Source organism: Pituophis catenifer, unplaced genomic scaffold (genome assembly GCF_029215685.1).
Source record: "Pituophis catenifer annectens isolate HBS135680 unplaced genomic scaffold, rPitCat1.0.hap2 SCAF_10, whole genome shotgun sequence".
Classification (NCBI taxonomy): domain Eukaryota; kingdom Metazoa; phylum Chordata; class Lepidosauria; order Squamata; family Colubridae; genus Pituophis; species Pituophis catenifer.
This window is the reverse complement of record NW_027256890.1, coordinates 28,236,041-28,257,401: the sequence shown is the minus strand read 5'-3', so window position 1 is coordinate 28,257,401 and position 21,361 is coordinate 28,236,041. Positions and strand designations below refer to the sequence as shown.

At 49.8% G+C, this 21,361-nt stretch overlaps 1 protein-coding gene across 1 annotated transcript; it reads left to right on the top strand.

Moving 5' to 3' along the window:
• The first annotated feature begins 2,097 nt into the window (after positions 1-2,097).
• LOC139322420 (inositol-trisphosphate 3-kinase A-like) lies at positions 2,098-18,764 on the top strand. The gene is made up of 7 exons (XM_070951518.1): positions 2,098-2,475; positions 8,143-8,227; positions 10,439-10,652; positions 11,971-12,175; positions 13,216-13,317; positions 15,787-15,858; positions 17,738-18,764. The coding sequence occupies exons 1-7, from the start codon at positions 2,098-2,100 to the stop codon at positions 17,975-17,977; spliced, it is 1,296 nt and encodes a 431-aa protein (XP_070807619.1). The 3' UTR covers positions 17,978-18,764.
• The last annotated feature ends 2,597 nt before the right edge of the window (positions 18,765-21,361 follow it).

Here is a 21,361-nt window from a genome sequence, read left to right as displayed (position 1 = left end):
TTCACAAGGAAGCAAAGTTGGTGAAAAAGGAGTAATTGCAAGAAATAATCCTAGTTTCTCCTTTAAAACGGTTTTTTTTTAATTTTTTGCACTTTGGAGCCCTTTCAGGTCATTAGAGTCTAAAGTTTGCCAATCTCCCCATTCAGTGGAATTCTTGTCGCCATTGTTTGATTAATCATTTCTCGATTAATTGCATTCCTGGCGCGGAAGACAGGAAAGAGACCTTTGAAAAAAATACCATGGGGGGGGGAAAGGAATCTGGAGTCTGGCAGTACCGTTTGCAAAGAAACAACACAGCTTTCCTTAAATTCTGCTTTGGAAATGTTTGTGAATTGCAAAATTGCAGAGTTTCTATGCAAATTTTGTCCAGGGTGGAAAATATGCCAACTAGACTTCTGGGTTTATTTTATTATTTTGGTTTTGGCTTCGTCTTTCTTTCTTTCTTCCAGCAATCTTAAAATGCAATGTTTTTGAAGTTCCTTAAATTCCAGGACCGAAGATAGAGCAGATAAAATGAAGCTTTGAAAAAAAAAAATTTCTTGGCCTGTTTTGCTGCGATTAAAAGCCAATTTTAGAGAAAGGGTTTAACAGACGAACAGAGTCGGAAGGGACCTTGAAGGTCATCTAGTCCAACCCCCCAGCCAAGCAGGAGACCCTACGCCATTTCTGAGAGATGGCAGTCCAGTCTCTTCTTGAAAGCCTCCAGTGATGAAAAAGGTTTATTTCCATTGCAGCATCTGCATAGGCAGTGATTTATATTCGGGTGTTTGGCAAATGATCCATATTTACGACGGTTGCAGCATCCCGCGATCATGTGATCCCCTTTATGAGCCGAGGTGGCGCAGTGGTTAGAGTGCAGTACTGCAGCTACTTCAGTTGACTGCTAGTTCAGCAGATCAGCGGATCAAATCTCACCGGCTCAAGGTTGACTCAGCCTTCCATCCTTCCGAGGTGGGTAAAATGAGGACCCAGATTGTTGGGGGCAATATGCTATTTAGTATACTGTCGATTGTTGTAAGCCGCCCAGAGTCCTCGGAGAGTGGACGGCATATAAATATTTATTATTATTATTATTATTATTATTATTATTATTATTATTATTTTGCGATCTTCTGACAAGCAAAGTCAAGACTCATTTAACGACTGTATTGCTAACTGAAACGATTCACTCAACAAAGTGTTGCAAGGAAGGTCGTAAAATGGGGCAAAACTCACTTGACCAATGTCTCACTTAGCAACATAAATTTTGGGCTTCGTTGTGGTCGTAAGTTGAGGACTACCCATAACGGGAAGTGAAACATTAGTTCTTTCCTTTTTTTTTTCCTTCTCCCAATTCCTTTTTTCCTTGCATGCTGTGTCTTTTAGAGTCTGTACACTTTAGTCCTCGACTTATGACCACAATCGAGCCCAACATTTCCATTGCTAAGCAAGACGGTCGCTAAGTGAGTTTTGCCCCATTTGGCAACCTTCATTCAGGCTTGACACCTGTCTTGCCAGAGTTGTTAAGTGAATCCTTGCAGTTCTTTAGTTCACATCGTCATTAAGTGAATCCGGCTTCCCCATTGACTTCGCGAATCAGAAGTTCACAAAACATGACTCCAACTGTCATAAATACGAACCGGCTGCCAAGCATCTGAATTTTGATCACGTGACCATGGGGATGCTGCAAACGGCCATAAGTGTGAAAAACGGTCGTAAGTCGCTCCTTTCGGAGGAGTTGCAACTCCGAACGGTCACTAAACAAACGACTGTAAGTGGAGGACTGCCACCTCTCTTTCTCAGATGGCTAATTTATGGGTCTTTGTAGTGAAAGCATGGATTTGTTTATTTTTTAAAGAGCGCAACAAGTAAATAAGCAAATAGATCATAAATAGGTATGGGTTTTCCTGCTCGAGCAGGGGGTTGGACTAGAAGACCTCCAAGGCCCCTTCCAGCTCATTCCATTATTCTGTTAAAATCTGCTGATGCTTTTGTGCTCTGTTTGGCTTTCCCTCTGTAGACAACCCTGGTGGAATCCGAACCTGGAGCACCTGAGGGCCATTGCAGCCACAGGAGAACCCCAGCTTGAGATCCGGTGATCCGTCCTTCGGAGTCCTCATGGAATGGATCCCAGCCTCTTCGGGATCTCTCGTCCAGCCGACGGAGCCCGAGGGGGGGTGGGAGCCGGCGGAGTCCCCGGCCAACCCCGTGAGGGCCACCGAGGGAGGGGCCGAGCTGTCCCGTGCGGCCTTTTCCAGCAACGGCTTGCAGACATGCCAGGAATCCCCGCCCCGCCCGCTGGGCCAGATGACCACTGGGGTGCCCCCAGTTCCATCTCCTTCCCACGTAAACCAAGCCCCCGGATTGCTTTTCGACCGGTCCATCTCGGGTTCCTCCACCTGCTCGTCTTTGGCCAGCTCATCCCAAGAGTCGGATGACGTCTTCAGCGACGTCGAAGGAAGGTCGGTCACGACGAAGAAACGGGTGCTGAGGAAGGTGAGATGGGGGGGGCATGGGGGGGGCACAGCTGGCTGGGGGGGTGTCTTTCTTTAAAAGCAGGGGGGGATCCAACCTTGGCAACTTTTAAGGCCTGTGGACTTCAACTCCCAGAATTCTCCAGCCAGCTCTGGGAATCGATGCAGTTGTAAAACGAATCACACGATTGTTTTACCCGTTGAGTTTGCTTGTCGGCAGCTCGGAAAAGCCGATCGTTTTACGACCTTGCTCGCCATCGTTGTTAAGTGAATCACCTTAAGTTGTTCGATTAGTAACGTGGTTGTTAAGCGAATCTGGTTTTGCCCCATTGAGTTTGCTTATCGGAAACTCGGAAAAGGCGATCGTTTTACAACCGTTGTTAAGTGAATCGCTGAAGTAGTTCGATTAGTAGCATGGTTGGTAAGTGAGTCTGGCTTCCCTGTTGACTTTGCTTGTCAGATGCTCGGAAAAGGCAATCGTTTTACGACCTGGCTCGCCACCGTTGTTAAGCGAATCACTGCAGTTGCTCAACGAATCGAACAGTTGTTAAGCGAATCTGTTTTTTCCCATTGACATTGCTTGTCAGAAAGTCACCAATAGGGGATCCCGTGACCCCGGGGGAATATTGCAACTCGTCATAAATACGAGTCAGTTTGCCAAGCGTCTGAATTTCTTGGAATGGTCCTTGGAATGGCTGTGTCGTAAGTGCGAAAATCGGCCACAAGTCTGTTTTTTTTTCAGTGCCCCTGTAACTTTGAACGGTCGCTGAACGAACCGTCGTAAGTCGAGGATACGTGTAAGTGATTTATTGACGCGGATAAACCTATAGATTAATTTTTTACATCCGGGAGCAGGGAAGTTAAGGAAAACTGGGCGAAATCTGCAAATAAGGCGCTTTCAAATCCGGCCAATGCATTTATGAAGGTTTAACCCTAAATTTGTTTATTTTGGCTATTTGCATTTTAAGCCTGAAAGCTTCTTGCTGGATGTTAGTCAAAGTAAAAAACTAAATAAATAAAAAATTAAGTTTACATTAGATGGTAATATTAGAAAACAGGATGTGGAAATGTCCACATAGCAGCAACTAAAGCAGAGTTTTTCTCAACCCTGCCGGCTTTGAAGACGGGCAGACTTCAACTCCCAGAATGCCCCAGCCATTGCCGGCTGAGGCATTCTGGGAGTTGAAGTCCATCCATCTTCAAGGGTTGAGAAAGATTGGTCCAGTTAAGGCAGAGGTCTTCAAACATGGCAGCTTTAAGACTTGTTGGACTTCAACTCCCAGAATTCCCTAGCCATTGCTGGCTGGGGAATTCTGGGAGTTGAAGTCCACAAGTCTTAAACCTGCCAAGTTTGGGGACCCCTAAGTTAAGGAAACTTATGTTAAATTCCTCCTTTTAAAAAAAAACAGCACTCGCTTCCTTTAAACCGGTGCATTGCTCCCCAAATCCGGATTGAACCACCCCAAATTAAGATCAAAGTCGTTTTTTTCTTTGGATAACACCACCACTCACAACAAAGATTTAAATAAAAACTTTCGGGACCGTTTTTAATAGTTTGCGTAGGAAACTTTTTAGGAAGCACAACTTTCACGGGTCTTGAAGAGGGTCAAAGTTTAAAACAGGAAGGAAGCGCAACGCTGGGAATTCAAAGCTCATTTGTTTGCAAAATAATTTTTGCAAAATTAGCAAAAAAAAAAAAAAGAGCTATTTTTTTTTTATAAATGACATTATCAGCCTGTGCAAAAGTGAATAACTGTGCTGAACAGCTGGACGGGATGGTCCCAAGGGAGAGTCTGGAAGGCTGAAATTAGGGATTTAGATCAAAGTTTCATTATTATTTTTTTTCTTCACAAAGCACAAATTCCAGAAGTGATCATCCATTCCACAGTTTCAGTCACAAATGGACTTCGTGGACCTTACTTCACACTTAAGTGGTCCGTAGAGGGGGAGGGGGGCGTACATAAGCCAGGGGTGAAATCTAAAATTTGTTAACACCGGTTCTTTGGGGGGGGGGGGTAATGTGACTGGGTGGGCGTGGCCATTTTTTTTTTTTTTTTTACTTTTAAAAGCATTTTTTCTACAACCTCTGCAGCGAAGAGATTGTAAAACAATGCTTTCAAAAGGCTCTGACGATCCCAGCTGAGTTGCCTGATCGGCAGAGGCTTTTTTTTTTCTTTTAAATGCCTCTGGTGATCAGGCAACTCAGCTTGGATTGTCAGAGGCATTTAAAAGAAAAAAAGTTTTTTTCTTTTAAAAGCCTCTGACGATCCCAGCTGAGCCGCGCGATCATCAGAGGCTTTTTTTTTTTTTTTTACTTTTAAAAGCATTTTTTCGGCCGAAGAGGTGGTAGAAAAAATGCTTTTAAAAGTAAAAAAAAAAAGCCTCTGATGATTGCGCGGCTCAGCTGGGCATGCGGAAGGGGGACAGGGATTTTTGCTACCGGTTCTCCGAACCACCCGCCTCCATCGCTACCGGATCAAGCGATCCGGTCCGAATCAGGAGCATTTCACCCCTGGCGTAAGCGCACTAATGTGCCTATCATCCCTGCCATTGTTATTTTTAGTCTCTTATTCTCGCTCTCGTTTTCGTTTGACAAATTCCAATAAATAAATAAATAAACATAAATAAGAACGTATTTTCCTCTTTGAAGAAAGGAGTCGCATTAACCCTTCCAACCCTTCAGATAAGTGACTGTCTAGTAGTCTCTTCTTTAAAAACCTCCAGGGATGGAGCACCCACAACGTCTAGTGGCAGGCTGTTCCACTGGTTAAATTCTCGCTGTTAGGAAGTTTCTCCTTAATTCCAAATTCCTTCTCTCCTTGATTAGTTCCCATGCATTGTTTCTTGTCCTGCCTTCTGGGGTTTTGGAGAATAATTCGACCCCTTCTTCTTTGGGGGCAGCCCCTCAAATCCTGGAAGACTGCTATCATGTCTCCCCTAAATCTTCTTTTCTCTAGAGTAGCCAGACCCAAATCCTGCAGCCCTTCTTCGTCTGTTTTAGTCTCCAGGCCTTTGATTCTCTCAGTTGCTCTTCTTTGCATTTTTTCCAAAACTGGGTTGCCAAGCTGCCACGTTGCCACAACAGAGCGAGACGAGAGCCAACCCCCGTGGCGCCTGGACCATGTGACGAGCCCCCCCACGCCCGGTTCCGGATGCAGGGGCAGCCCTGGGTGCAAAAGGACTCTGCATGCATGCAGAGGAACCTTTTGCACAGACCGCAGGGGAGTTCCTGGGCCGGGGCAGAGCTGGTGTCGCTCGTAGGGCCCTCGTGCTTGTGGTTGCCAGGTGTGGCTGTGCCGGCTCCGGCTGGTTTTCGGGTGGCTTCTCCGCGTTGCTAGCGTGACGGAGCTGCTGAAGGGCGGCTGGACCTCCCGGCTGGGCTGTGCAGGAGGAGGAGGAGGCTGAGATTTCCTGCCTGGGGGGTGACGCATGTCAGTTCCTCTTTCCTCCATCATTGGGGAAGCCTGGCAGGCCCCAACGATTGCGCCCGGCGTTGTGTTGGCAAAGATCAATGGGCTGTTTTGCACCCGTTTTGCACATCTTTGGGAGCTGCAACTGCTCGTGCAGAGCCCAGATTGCAAATTTTTAGCAATTTCCTTCTTTGCAACAAGCAGTTCCTTTGTTTTCTTGGCGTTTAAGACTGTAGCTTTTTTTTTTTTCTCTCTGCTTGTTTTTACTTATTTATGTGTTATCCTGCTTTTATTACTTTGTCCAATAAGTCAAGGAGGAGAACATTTCCAACAGCACATTCTTCCTCCTGTTTTCCCCCGTCACAACAACCCTGCGAGGAAGGATGGGCTGAGAGAGAGGGAACTGGCCCGCTTAGGATCAGAGAATCATTGGGGTTGGAAGGCACCCTGGAGGTCTTCTAGTCCAACCCCCTGCCCATGGCAGGAGGCCTTACACCATCCCAAAGTTACCCAGCCAGTTTTTCATACCTAGGACTAGAACTCACTGCCTCCTGGTGATTGGCCCAAAGTCACCCAATTGGCTTTCATGCCTAAGGTGGGACTAGAACTCCCAGTCTCCTGGTGATTGGCCCAAAGTCACCCAATTGGCTTTCATGCCTAAGGCGGGACTAGGACTCCCAGTCTCCTGGTGATTGGCCCAAAGTCACCCAATTGGCTTTCCTACCTAAGGTGGAACTAGAACTCCCAGTCTCCTGGTGATTGGCCCAATGTCACCCAATTGGCTTTCATGCCTAAGGCGGGACTAGAACTCCCAGTCTCCTGGTGATTGGCCCAAAGTCACCCAATTGGCTTTCATGCCTAAGGTGGGACTAGAACTCCCAGTCTCCTGGTGATTGGCCCAAAGTCACCCAATTGGCTTTCATGCCTAAGGCGGGACTAGGACTCCCAGTCTCCTGGTGATTGGCCCAAAGTCACCCAATTGGCTTTCCTACCTAAGGTGGAACTAGAACTCCCAGTCTCCTGGTGATTGGCCCAATGTCACCCAATTGGCTTTCACGCCTAAGGCGGGACTAGGACTCCCAATCTCCTGGTGATTGGCCCAAAGTCACCCAATTGGCTTTCACGCCTAAGGCGGGACTAGGACTCCCAATCTCCTGGTGATTGGCCCAAAGTCACCCAATTGGCTTTCATGCCTAAGGCGGGACTAGAACTCCCAGTCTCCTGGTGATTGGCCCAAAGTCACCCAATTGGCTTTCATGCCTAAGGCGGGACTAGGACTCCCAATCTCCTGGTGATTGGCCCCAAGTCACCCAATTGGCTTTCCTAGCTAAGGTGGAACTAGAACTCCCAGTCTCCCAGTGATTGGCCCAAAGTCACCCAGTTGGCTTTCATGCCTAAGGCCGGACTAGAACTCACAATCTCCTGGTGATTGGCCCAAAGTCACCCAATTGGCTTTCATGCCTAAGGCGGGACTAGAACTCCCAGTCTCCTGGTGATTGGCCCAAAGTCACCCAATTGGCTTTCATGCCTAAGGCGGGACTAGAACTCCCAGTCTCCTGGTGATTGGCCCAAAGTCACCCAATTGGCTTTCATGCCTAAGGCGGGACTAGGACTCCCAATCTCCTGGTGATTGGCCCAAAGTCACCCAATTGGCTTTCATGCCTAAGGCGGGACTAGAACTCCCAGTCTCCTGGTGATTGGCCCAAAGTCACCCAATTGGCTTTCATATCTAAAGTGGGACTAGAACTCCCAGTCTCCTGCTTTCTAGCCTGGTGCCTTAATCACTTGAGCACTTGGAAGTGAGGAAGGTCCCAAGTTGCTGCTATTGGGATTACGGTGTCATGTCAGCATTCTAATGTTGGTAGTCCTCAAACTTACGACAGGCCAGTCAGATTGTGGGAACACCATCCATGGATATATCCGTCTTTCAGAACTCCCCACCAGGGTACAGATACAGATACAGAGGAACAGAGTTGGAAGGGACCTTGGAGGTCATCTAGTCCAACCCCCCGCCCAAGCAGGAGACCCTACACCATTTCTGAGAGATGGTAGTCCAGTCTCTTCTTGGAAGCCTCCAGTGATGAAGCTCCCACAACTTCTGAAGGCAACTTCTGTTCCATCTCTTAATTGTTCTCACTGTCAGAAAATTCCTCCTTATTTCCAGGTTGAATCTCTCCTTGGTCAGTTTCCATCCATTTTCTGTTTCTGGTTTTACTACACACACCTACAAACCCAGAGTTTCCATGTTTTCAGCCACCCATTTTCTGGCTTTCCTCTAGACAAAATCCTGGAAGACCTTCTTCACCATGGTCCACTGGTCTTTGCGACGACGCAGCTCCTGGGTGCAGCTGGCCGGACACGAAGGTATGAATTGCACGAGGACGTGTGGGGTGCCCAGGGTAAGGTGTGGGGAGGGGGGATCAGGAGCCAAGGCCAAATCCACTTTGGCAACTTTAAGATGGGTGGACTACAACTCCCAGAATTCCCCAGCCAGCATCCTTTAAAATGGGTGGACTATAACTCCCAGAATCCCCCAGTCAGTATCCTTTAAAATGGGTGGACTATAACTCCCAGAATTCCCCAGCCAGCATCCTTTAAAAGGGGTGGACTATAACTCCCAGAATCCCCCAGCCAGCATCCTTTAAAATGGGTGGACTATAACTCCCAGAATCCCCCAGTCAGCATCCTTTAAAATGGGTGGGCTACAACTCCCAGAATTCCCCAGTCAGTATCCTTTAAAAGGGGTGGACTATAACTCCCAGAATCCCCCAGCCAGCATCCTTTAAAATGGGTGGACTGTAACTCCCAGAATCCCCCAGCCAGCATCCTTTAAAATGGGTGGACTATAACTCCCAGAATTCCCCATCCAGCATCCTTTAAAATGGATGGACTATAACTCCCAGAATCCCCCAGTCAGTATCCTTTGAAATGGGTGGGCTACAACTCGCAGAATCCCCCAACCAGCATCCTTTAAAATGGGTGGACTACAACTCCCAGAATCCCCCAGTCAGTATCCTTTAAGATGGGTGGACTACAACTCCCAGAATTCCCCATCAGTATCCTTTAAAATGGGTGGACTATAACTCCCAGAATTCCCCAACCAGCATCCTTTAAAATGGGTGGACTATAACTCCCAGAATTCCCCATCCAGCATCCTTTAAAAGGGGTGGACTATAACTCCCAGAATCCCCCAGCCAGCATCCTTTAAAATGGGTGGACTGTAACTCCCAGAATCCCCCAGTCAGTATCCTTTAAAATGGGTGGGCTACAACTCCCAGAATTCCCCAGCCAGCATCCTTTAAAAGGGGTGGACTATAACTCCCAGAATCCCCCAGCCAGCATCCTTTAAAATGGGTGGACTATAACTCCCAGAATCCCCCAGTCAGCATCCTTTAAAATGGGTGGGCTACAACTCCCAGAATTCCCCAGCCAGCATCCTTTAAAAGGGGTGGACTATAACTCCCAGAATCCCCCAGCCAGCATCCTTTAAAATGGGTGGACTGTAACTCCCAGAATCCCCCAGCCAGCATCCTTTAAAATGGGTGGACTATAACTCCCAGAATTCCCCATCCAGCATCCTTTAAAATGGATGGACTATAACTCCCAGAATCCCCCAGTCAGTATCCTTTGAAATGGGTGGGCTACAACTCGCAGAATCCCCCAACCAGCATCCTTTAAAATGGGTGGACTACAACTCCCAGAATCCCCCAGTCAGTATCCTTTAAGATGGGTGGACTACAACTCCCAGAATTCCCCATCAGTATCCTTTAAAATGGGTGGACTATAACTCCCAGAATTCCCCAACCAGCATCCTTTAAAATGGGTGGACTATAACTCCCAGAATTCCCCATCCAGCATCCTTTAAAAGGGGTGGACTATAACTCCCAGAATCCCCCAACCAGCATCCTTTAAAATGGGTGGACTGTAACTCCCAGAATCCCCCAGCCAGCATCCTTTAAAATGGGTGGACTATAACTCCCAGAATTCCCCATCCAGCATCCTTTAAAATGGATGGACTATAACTCCCAGAATCCCCCAGTCAGTATCCTTTGAAATGGGTGGGCTACAACTCGCAGAATCCCCCAACCAGCATCCTTTAAAATGGGTGGACTACAACTCCCAGAATCCCCCAGTCAGTATCCTTTAAGATGGGTGGACTACAACTCCCAGAATTCCCCATCAGTATCCTTTAAAATGGGTGGACTATAACTCCCAGAATTCCCCAACCAGCATCCTTTAAAATGGGTGGACTATAACTCCCAGAATTCCCCATCCAGCATCCTTTAAAAGGGGTGGACTATAACTCCCAGAATCCCCCAGCCAGCATCCTTTAAAATGGGTGGACTGTAACTCCCAGAATCCCCCAGCCAGCATCCTTTAAAATGGGTGGACTATAACTCCCAGAATCCCCCAGTCAGTATCCTTTAAGATGGGTGGACTAGTAACTCCCAGAATCCCCCAGTCAGTATCCTTTAAGGTGGGTGGACTATAACTCCCAGAAACCCCCAGCCGGCATTGGCAGAGGAGGCCAGTGTTGTGTTGACCTCCAGGTGTTCGCCTCCGTTCTCCTTCCAGGCAACTTCAAGCCCAGCGAAGGGGGCCAGATCCTGAAGAAGTTCAGCGCCGTGGAGGAGGCCTGTCTGTCCGAGCTGATGACGGACGTCCTGCGCCCTTTTGTGCCCGCCTACCACGGGGTGGCGGAGGTGGGCGGCGAGCGCTACATCCAGATGAACGACCTTCTCCGCGGACTCCAGAATCCCAGCATCATGGACTGCAAGATGGGCACCAGGTCAGAGCGGCCTTCCTCGCAGGGCGAGCGGGGAGAATGGGATCGGGGTGTGGGGGGGGGGGCATCTTTAATTTACAAATCCCTCTTCCAAATCTTCCTGGATCCAAAGGATCTTGCCGTAAGAAATGATCCCTAGACAACGATCGGATAAGAGAGCGGGAAGCCCTCAGCTGCACAATGGACGGAGAAAGAAAACTGACTTCCTCACTTATCTGGCCGTACAAAGAGACGGAGGGAGATTCGTCCTCGACTTAACGACCACAATCGAGCCCGAAATATCTGTTGCCGAGGGTCGCGGTTGTGAAGTGAGTTTTGCCCCATTTTACGACCTTCCTTGCCGCAGCCGTTGTTGAGTGAATCACTGCCGTTGTTGAGTGAGTTACGTGGTTGTTAAGTGAATCTGGTGTCCTCGTTCACTTGGCTTGTTAGAAGGTCGCAAAAGTGGATCAAAAAGGGACTCCAGGAGACTGCAACCGTCATAAATCTGAGTCCAGTTGCCAAGGGCAACTGAATTTGGATCATGTGACCATGGGGGAATGCTGCAACGGTCGTAAGTGTGAAAAACAGTCATGAGTTAAGTTGTTTTTTTCAGCGCCGTTGTAACTTGGAACGGTCACTAAACGAATGGCTCTAAACCAAGGACTATAGCCTTACCATAAAGCAGGTGTCCCCAACCTTGGCAACTTTAAGACTTGTGGACTTCAACTCCCAGAGTTCCTCAGCCAGCAAAGCTGGCTGAGGAACTCTGGGAGTTGAAGTCCACAAGTCTTAAAGTTGCCAAGGTTGGAGACCCCTGCCATAAAATAAAATTAACTCATCCTATCCGGTTCACCTGGGAAGACTGACCCCTCCCCATTCCTCCCCTCCAACAAATGTAGTCCCCGACTTACAACAATTCATTTAGTGACCATTCAAAAGTTACGACGCCACAGAAAAAAAGGGACTTAGGAGTGGACCGTTTTTCAAACTTACAACCTTTGCCGCATCCCCATGATCAAAATTCAGACGCTCGGCAACTGGTTCATACTTACGACCGTCGTCGTGTCCCCAGGGTCATGTGATCACACCTGATGGTCAAAACGAAATCCATGGGGAAGGCAGATTCCCTTAACGACCGGGTTACTAACTTACCCGCGGCAGTGATTCACTTAAAAACTGGGGCAAGAAAGGGCGCAAAACGGGGCCGAAACCCGACCCGTGTTTCACTTAACGACGAATTTTGTGGTCGTAAGTCGAGGACGACTTGTATTTCTTGAGTTAATGGGAGGGAGAGTTTCAACTCACCAAGGGAGCTTTCCCTTTCGTCCCGGTTGCCCAGAACGTACCTGGAGGACGAAGCGGGCAAGGGTCAGCCCCGCTCAGCCCCCCGGCGAGACCTCTACCAGAAGATGATGAAGATTGAGCCCTGGGCCCCCACGCCGGAGGAGCACAGCCAAGGAGCCGTCACCAAACCCCGTTACATGCAGTGGAGGGAAAATACCAGCTCCAGCACTTCTCTGGGGTTCCGGATCGAAGGGGTGACGGTGAGTGGCCGGAGAAGTGCCGTGTTTGTGTGTGTGTGTGTTTGTACATCCGTGTGTGTGAGCTGGAGAAGCAGGTCTCCCATCAACAGGTGAGGATACGGGCTTTCCACACTCTCTCACTGAGCCGTGGTGGCCGAGTGGTTAGAAGGCAGAATTGCAGGCTGACTCTGCCGACTGCCAGCAGTTCGATCCTGACCGGCTCAAGGTTGACTCAGCCTTCTGTCCTGTGGTTGGTAAAAGGAGGACCCAGATTGTTTGGGGGCAAGAGGATGACTCTGTAAACCGCTTAGAGAGGGCTGCAAAGTACTGTGAAGTGGTATCTAAGTCTAAATGCTATTTTCCTTCCTTCCTTCCTTCCTTCCTTCCTTCCTTCCTTCCTTCCTTCCTTCCTTCCTTCCTTCCTTCCTTCCTCTTTTCTTTCTTTCTTTCTTTCTTTCTTTCTTTCTTTCTTTCTTTCTTTCTTTCTTTCTTTCTTTCTTTCTTTCTTTCTTTCTTTCTTTCCCTCCCTCCGAGTAGTTAGAATGCAGAATTGCAGGCTAATTCTGCCAACTGTCAGGAGTTCGATCCTTACTAGCTCAAGGTTGACTCAGCCTTCCGTCCTTCCGAGGTAGTAAAACGAGGACCCAGATTGTTGGGGGAAAATAGGCTGACTCTGTAAACTGCTTAGAGAGGGCTGCAAAGTACTGTGAAGTGGTATCTAAGTCTAAATGCTATTGCCCTTCCTTCCTTCCTTCCTTCCTTCCTTCCTTCCTTCCTTCCTTCCTTCCTTCCTTCCTTCCTTCCTTCCTTCCTTTCCCTCCCAGTCCTTAGAATGCAGAATTGCAGGCTAATTCTGCCAACTGTCAGGAGTTCGATCCTGATTGGCTCAAGGTTGACTCAGCCTTCTGTCCTTCCGTGGTCGGTAAAACGAGGACCCAGATTGTTGGGGGGGCCAGAGCCTGAGAGAGGGCTGCAGAGCACTGCGAAGCGGTATATAAGTCTAAGAGCCGTTGCTATTGCTCTCTCTTTCTCTCTCTCTCTCTCTCTCTCTCTCTCTGCAGATCGAGGGGGGAACCGTGCAGCGGGATTTCAAGCAGACGCGGAGCCAGGATCAAATCATGGAGATCTTCTTGAAGTTTGTGAAGAATCGCGTGGACGTGTTGGTGAGCTCTTGACCGAGGAAAGCGGGAAGAGGAAGCAGGATTCTTAGCCGAAAAGTGGGACCGAGCTTTCGATCAGTGGCTGAGCTGAAACGTCGTGGGGCGGATTTGATTTTGGGTTGGTTGTTGTGGTTTTTTTAGGGTGGGGTCCGTGGTACTCCCCTGAGTTTGGTTGTTTTCTTGCAGATGTTTCATTGCCCAACTAGGCGGCCTCCTCAGTGTCAGAAGGAAGTGGGGTTCGCTCACCAGCGTTGGTGGGAGTGTCCTTGGTGGCTCCTTGTTTAGAGTGTCTGAGTTGTTTGTCTAAGTAGATAATTCCTTGACTGGAGGATTGTTTGTCTGGTGTTAATCTCTGCTTATCTGGGTGTTTTGGTCTCTTTGTTTCCTTTGCAGCTTTTTCATTGTCTTTTTTCAGGGGTGGGCTTCAAAAATTTTAGCAAGGGGTTCTCAGCCCGGTTGCTGGGTGGGCGTGGCCATGGTGGGCGTGGCCTAGTCAGCTCCCGGGGGGGGCTTTTTGCCCTCCCCAGGCTCCAGAGGCTTTCCTTGAGCCTCCGGGAGGGCGAAAACAGCCTCCCCAGGCTCCGGAGGCCCTCTGAATCTTCCGGTAGGCCTGTTTTTCGTCCTCCCCGAGGCTCCACGCACGCCCTGCATTTACCTGCATCCAAAACGGGCCGCGTGGGGACTCCTGGGAGGGGAAGGGAGGGGTGGGTGGGGCCAGCCAGGAGTGGGATTTGGGGGTTCTCCGAACTGCACAGAATCTTAGCTAGAATTTCTCCCGAACCCCTGCGAATCCCCAGCAGCTCCACTCCTGTCTTTTTTTGAATGGTGTGCAAATGTTGTTAATCTCTGTGTGCCTGGTGATGGCTGAGGACTTGGCTTGATCTAGGACAGGGGTCTCCAACCTTGGCAACTTTACGACTTGTGGACTTCACCTCCCAGAATTCCTTATGCCATGATTACCTGTACCAAGGACTTACCTGTAACAATGGATTGGGGGGTGGGGGAATAAACCACAATGGGGTAGATCAGTGTTTTTCAACCTTCAATGCTTTAAGAGGTGTGGATGTTAACTCCCAGAATTCTCCAGGCAGACATGAGGAATCCTGGGAGTTGAAGTCCACAAGTTGTAAAGTTGCCAAGGTTGGAGACTAGGACGCTCACAAGTTGCTTCTCTCCTTGGTTAGTTTCCATCCGTTGCTGCTTGTCCTGCCTTCTGGTGCTTTGGAGAATAATTGGACCCCCTCCTCTTCTTTGGGGCAGCCCCTCAAATACTAGGACACAGCTGTCATGTCAACCCTTGTCCTTCTTAAGGCATTTAAGATGGCATTTAAGATGGCTGGGCTTCAACTCCCAGCATAGCTGGCTGGGGAATTCTAGGAGTTGAAGTCCACCCGTCTTAATGTTACCAAGCTTTCGAGAAACACTTGAAGCACACAGCTGCAGTGGTGCAGTAGTTAGAATGCAGTATTGCAGGCTAAACTCTGCCCACTGCCAGCAGTTCGATCCTGAGCGGCTCAAGATCAACTCAGCCTTCCGTCCTTCTGAGGTGGGTAAAATGAGGATCCAGATTGTTGGGGGCAAGAGGCCGACTCTGTAAACCGCTTAGAGAGGGATGTAAAGCACAATAAAGCGGTATATAAGTCTAAGTGCTATTCCTTCCATCCTTCCTTCCTTCCCTCCCTCCTTCCTTCCTTCCTTCTTTTCCTCCTTCCTTCCCTCCTTCCTTCCTTCCTTCCTCCCCTCCCACCCTCCCTCCTTCCTTCCTTCCCTCCTTCCTTCCTTCCTTCCCTCCTTCCTTCCTTCCTTCCCTCCTTCCTTCCTTCCCTTCCTCCCTCCCTCCTTCCTTCCTTCCTTCCTTCCTTCCCTCCTTCCTTCCTTCCTTCCCTCCTTCCTTCCTTCCTTCCTTCCCTTCCTCCCTCCTTCCTTCCTTCCTTCCCTCCTTCCCTCCCTCCTTCCTTCCTTCCTTCCCTCCCTCCTTCCTTCCCTCCCTCCTTCCCTTCCTTCCCTCCCTCCCTCCTTCCTTCCTTCCTTCCTTCCCTCCCTCCTTCCCTCCCTCCCTCCCTCCCTCCCTCCTTCCTTCCTTCCTTCCTTCCCTCCTTCCTTCCTTCCTTCCCTCCCTCCCTCCTTCCCTCCTTCCTTCCTTCCTTCCTTCCCTCCCTCCCTCCTTCCTTCCTTCCATCCTTCCTTCCCTCCTTCAGGTTGACTCAGCCTGCCATCCTTCTGAGGTCAGTAAAATGAGGACCCAGCTCTTTGGGGGCAAGAGGCTGACTCTGTAAACCGCTTAGAGAGGGCTGCAAAGCACTGTGAAGCAGGATATAAGTCTATTGCTTACTGATTTTCACTGTATTAAAGTCACTCTTATATTTGTTTTTTTGTTTTTCCGGATGCTTTTAAAAAGAGACAGGCTTATTTGGGGGGTGGGAGACATTGCCCCCCAACTCTTCTGGTTTTAATATTCTCCTTGATTTGCAGAAGATCTACTTGGCACGCCTGGAGAATTTACGCCAAGCTTTGGAAGAGTCCGACTTCTTCAAGAGGCACGAGGTGATTTGCCGGGGACCCCCTCCCCAAAAAAAGGAGGAAAGCTGAGCGCTTCTCAGCCCTCAAAAGGGGCGTGAGATCAAACTGTCGGATCCCACCACCCGAACCGTGAAAAAATAATGTGGGGGACCTGCTTCCCTCTACCTTTATTGTGAGAATTTAACAGATTAACAGAGTTGGAAGGGACCTTGGAGGTCATCTAGTCCAATCCCAGAATCCCCCAGCTTGCAGTATTTGAAAAATATTGGATTGGAAGGGGTGGGTAACTACGGCAACCTTACAAACCTGTGGACTTTAATCCCTGTTGAAGGGAGTCGGAGTTGTGAAGTCCACAAGTCCTAAAATTGCCAAAGTTTGCCGGGGTTTGAGGGATGCTGGAAAGCCAGCAGATCTTTGCATCCAGCGGTTCTCGCTGGTGAAAGAACTTTGTGCATGCTCAGGGGCAGCTCCGCCCTGCTTAAAGCAACCAGGACATCCATGTAGAAGTGACGTGTTCCCAAACAAGAGCATTTATACCAGAGGTCTTCAAAGATGGCTGCTTTAAGACTTGTGGACTTCAACTCCCAGAATTCTCCAGCCAGCTATGCTGGCTGGAGAATTCTGGGAGTTGAAGTCCACAAGTCTTAAAGCGGCCATCTTTGAAGACTTCTGATTTAAACAAACAAGCAAAAAAAATCGCAGGGCCCTTTTCTATTTACATCAGTTGCAATAGGGTGTTCCTGCTTTATTTGCCATGCTGTGTTTACATTTGGCTTTTCCAAAAAATTTGGCTCGTTTTTTTCCAGGCTGGGTGGCATTTCAAGAGTTTGATCCCAAATCCTAGAATATTATTCTGAGGCCTCTAAAGTTAGCCACGCCAATTCTAGTTTGGGGGAAATTTTTTGACCTTCTTTCCTTTCCCTTCGTCCTCTCTCTCTCTCTCTCTCTCCTTCTTTCCTTCCCTCTTTCTCTTCTTCCTTCCATCTCTCTCTCTTCCTTCCATCTTCCTTCCTCCATCCCTTTTTTCCAATCCTTCCATCTTCCTTCCTTCCTCCTTCCTTCCTCCTTTTTCCAACCTATCTTTCTTTCCTCCCTTCCTTCCCTCCTTCCTTCCCAACCTCCCATCTTTCTTTCAACCTATCTCTCCTTTCCCCCTCCCATCCATCCTTCCATCCTTCTTCCTTCCTTTTTCGTTCCTTCCCTCCCTTCCCTCCCATCAACCCCTCTTCCATTTTTCTTTCAACCTATCACTCCTTTCCATCTCCTATCCATTCATCCATCCATCTCCCTTCCATCCTTCTTCTGCCCTCCCTTTTTATTTCCTCCCTCCCTCCTTCCTTTCTTTCTTCCTTCCCTGCCTCTTTTCCTTCCTCCCTCCCTTTTTCCTTCCTTCCTTCCCTCCCACCAACCTCCCATCTTTCCTTCAATCTATCTCTCCTTTCCCTTTCACTTCTATCCTTCTTCCTCCCTTTTTCCTTCCTTCCTTCCCTCCCATCAACCTCCCTTCCATCTTTCTTTCAATCTATCTCTCCTTTCCATCTCCTATCCATCCCCCTTCCATTCTTCTTCCTCCCTCCCTTTTTACTTCCTCCCTCCTTCCTTTCTTTCTTTCTTCCTTCCCTGCCTCTTTTCCTTCCTTCCTCCCTTTTTCCTTCCTTCCTTCCTTCCATCAACCTCTGATCTTCCCTTCAACCTATCTCTCCTTTCCCTCTCACATCCATCCTTCTTCCTCCCTTCTTCCTTCCTTCCCTCCCTCCCTTCCATCTTTCTTTCAACCTATCTCTCCTTTCCATCTCCTATCCATCCATCCCCCTTCCATCCTTCTTCCTCCCTCCCTTTTTATTTCTTCCCTCCCTCCCTCTCTTCCTTCCCCCTTTTACCCACCTTGCTCCCTCCCTCCCAGGTGATTGGGAGCTCTCTGCTCTTCCTCCACGACCAGAGAGGCCATGCCAGCATCTGGATGATCGACTTTGGCAAGACTCTCCCAGTGCCAGCCCACTCCCACCTTCGCCACGACGTGGCCTGGACCCCCGGAAGCCACGAGGACGGCTACCTGATCGGCCTGCAGCACCTGACCCACACCATCCGGGCGACTCTGGCCAGAGCTGAGCAGAGTCAGGAGCCCATCCCAGGGCCCTCGTGAGCCTGCGGCCCCCCGGGAAACAGCCGAGAATGGCGGAAAAGGACCCGGCCCCACCGAGTGGGCGACATCCCCACGGCAAAGGCAGCCATGCTGTTTGGGGAGGGGGCAGCTGGGAGCCTCCTGGAAGAGCTGCTTGGCCAAACGGCGGAGGGAGCCGCGTCCCCTTGCGAAATCCCACATCTTGCCGAAAAGCCCTCCAGCTGTTTGGATTGCAAACACACCAGAAACACGATGGCAAGGAGTTTGTGGCTGATGAATGTAACTGGCGTTTCCTCTCCAGCCTTCAAATTCTTTTTCCTGCTTCCACACACACACCCCCTACCCCAATTGCTCGCCAAAGGGGTCTCTCGTAGCCCGAGGCCATTTTCAGGCCCCTCCGTGGTGGGGCTGACACCCCCTCCCCCTTGGAAAGTACAGCAGCTTCTGCAAGGAGCTGAACAGAATCAAAAGTAAAAGAAGAATCGTCGCGCAGTAGCTTAAAACGGGACCGAAGCCGGACTTTCGGGAGGGGAAATTCAGACCGGGATTGCCTGAGTTTATCTGCGGCGAAGCGAACCGTGGCTTACTCCGTCGGCCCAACTTTTGCAGTTTCGTGCAACCCGCTGGAGTGGAAGGGCCGGACGTTGGCAGGACTGGGTGGTTTGTGAGTCAGTGTGTCAAGCCAATGCAGGCCGCAGAGTCTGTGCAACCGCACGCACGAACACACCCTGTACAAGTCGGAAACTTGTAACTTTGCAAAGATGCGGCCTCTTCTTGGGATGTTGGGGGGAGATGAATTAAAAGCCAGGCAGGGGTGCCTTTTTCAGTTCTTCTTCGGAAGAAATTCCACTTTTGTGTGTGTGTGTGTGTGTCTTTTTCATATCAAAGGAAATTCACTTAAGGCAGGGGTTTTCCAAACTGGGACACTTTAAGACTTGTCAACTTCAACATGCTGCCTGGGGAATTCTGGGAAGGTGAAGTCCAGGCTGAGGCATTCTGGGAAGGTGAAGTCCAGGCTGAGGCATTCTGGGAAGGTGAAGTCCTGACTGAGGCATTCTAGGAATTGAAGTCCTGACAGGCATTCTGGGAAGGTGAAGTCCAGGCTGAGGCATTCTGGGAAGGTGAAGTCCAGGCTGAGGCATTCTGGGAAGTGAAAACCTGACTGGGGCATTCTGGGAATTGAAGTCTTGACAGGCATTCTAGGAATTGAAGTCCTGACGGGGGCATTTTGGGAGGTGAAATACTGAGGCATTCTGGGAATTGAAATCCTCGCTGGGGCATTCTGGGAATTGAAGTCCTGACTGGGGCATCCTGGGAGGTGATGTCTAGGCTGAGGCATTCTGGGAATTGAAGTCCTGACTGAGGCATCCTGGGAGGTGAAGTCCAGGCTGGGGCATTCTGGGAGTTTAAATCCTGGTTGGGGTATTCTGGGAGGTGAAGTCTACCAGTGTTAGTTGGCCCAGTTTGGAGACTGCAGACTTAAGACGATCAATTCTGTTTTTTCCTCCCCTCCAAGCTCAGCTCAGCTCACCGTTCTGGCTTCAAATTCCACAGCACAATGCTGGCTTTATTCTCTGCAACGCAACCCCGCCTGCCCCTCCCGAGACCCACACAAGTGGGGCAGCTTTTGCAGAAACTCCACTCTGGCCACAGGCAAAATCCACGCCCCATCCAAAAAAAAAAAAAAGAAGCACCAGCTTACAGGCCCAGCCTCCAAGTTCAAGCCTTATCGTGGAGGTTGCTGTGTTGCCAAAAAGCCAAGTTTCTAGTCCTCATGGGGCAAAACTTCGGGGAAAGGTTTGGCAACACCGTGGGCACTGAATGGTCCTTTTTTTATGCCCAGATTTCGGCCTCCCTTTGCAAGGAGGCCAGGCAAGGACAGGGTGGCTCTCCCCCCACCTTCCCACCGCTCAGTCTGGGGCCAGTTGGCTAAAGGAACTGGAGGGGGGGGGGTTCTGTCCCTTCTGCAGCTTTGCCAGCCTCCAATGTGTGGGGTTGCCACAGAGACGGAGAGCCGGGCGCGTGGGAGACTGGCAGCCAGGGAGAGAAATTTATTTTTTTTTAAAAGGGGGAGGGGGCAGGATAAGTAACCTTGGGAGAAAGGAGAAGAGGCTTCGTTGGAGGAAGCCAAGTTCACAAGGACAAGCGGCCATTTGCAAAAACCGTGGACGCTTCATGCAAAGATGGGGACGGTCTGCAGTGCCGGAGATGGGAGGGGGGGCTCAGAGGCTTCGTGGGCCGGGCGGCAGAGAGGGGCCAGGGAAGAGGGTCGCCCCATGCCTCCCAAGGCAGCAGAGGGTTCGGAGGGGGTCAGGCTCAGGCCAGGGGGTGCATGCAAACCTTGGCTAGGAGGGATGGAAGCTTTGAATGCAGTAGGATCAGAATAACAGTTGGAAGGGGTCTTGGAGGTCTTCTAGTCCACCCCCCAAAGCTCCTAGAATCATAGGGCTGGAAAGGTCCTTGGATATCTCCTAGTCCACTCCTCGCCCAAGCTCAAAGGATGGTAGGGCTGAAGGGAACCTTGGAGGTCTTCTAGTCCAACCCCCTGCCCAAGCTCATAGAATAAGAGCCTTGGTGGCGCAGCAGATTAAAGTGCTGTTAGGTAACACCAGCTGCCTGCAATTACTGCGAGTTCAAATCTCACCAGGCTCAAGGTTGACTCAGCCTTCCGTCCTTCCGAGGTAGGTAAAATGAGGACCCGGATTGTGGGGGCAATAAGCTGACTTTGTATAAAAAAGAACACCGCTTGGGGGCCCCCAAAAGCCCTACTAAGCAGGTCTATATAAAAGTATGAAGGCGATTGCTTAACGCGTTGTAAGCCGCCCTGAGTCTCCGGAGAAGGGCGGCATCTAAATCGAATCAATCAATCAATCAATCAATCATAGAATTGTAGGGTTGGAAGTTTGGAGGTCTTCTAATCCAGGGGTCACCAACGTTTCAGACCCCAGGGACCACTAACTTCATAATTTTAAATCCCGCGGACCAGTAATACGATCTGCCTAATGACTGGCTGGGTGGGCGTGGCAAGTTGGTCATGTGGCTGGGTGGGCATGGCCAACTCAATGTCATTCACGTCGAGGGGCACCTTGCCAGCCTCTACTTGCCACTCCTTGCCTACCTGCCTGGGTTCCTTAGGGCCCCAACAGGAGCTAAGCAGCCACCATGAGAAAGAGTTGGCGAAACAGCTCAGTTCAAATTGGATCTGACCAAGAAGGAGGCTCAGCAGAAGCCCCTCACTGAGGACTAGAAGTATAAACTTTCCAAGCAGAGGGGAGACCTGCGGGAGTGCAAGGCCAGGTACTGGCGCCTGGAGGCTCAGAGGGCTGAGATGGTCAGCCAGTTCCAGGCCATGATGCAGTCCCACTGGAACGAGGCCCTCCGGCTCTTCGCCACCAGCGGCGCTTC

Bases quoted from the DNA above. Each gene is read 5' to 3' on its own strand.
- LOC139322420 (XM_070951518.1), top strand. From the start codon at position 2,098: ATGGAATGGATCCCAGCCTCTTCGGGATCTCTCGTCCAGCCGACGGAG. The intron at 8,228-10,438 runs GTATGAATTGCA...TTCTCCTTCCAG, and splicing joins GCAGCTGGCCGGACACGAAG to GCAACTTCAAGCCCAGCGAA. The intron at 15,859-17,737 runs GTGATTTGCCGG...CCTCCCTCCCAG, and splicing joins ACTTCTTCAAGAGGCACGAG to GTGATTGGGAGCTCTCTGCT.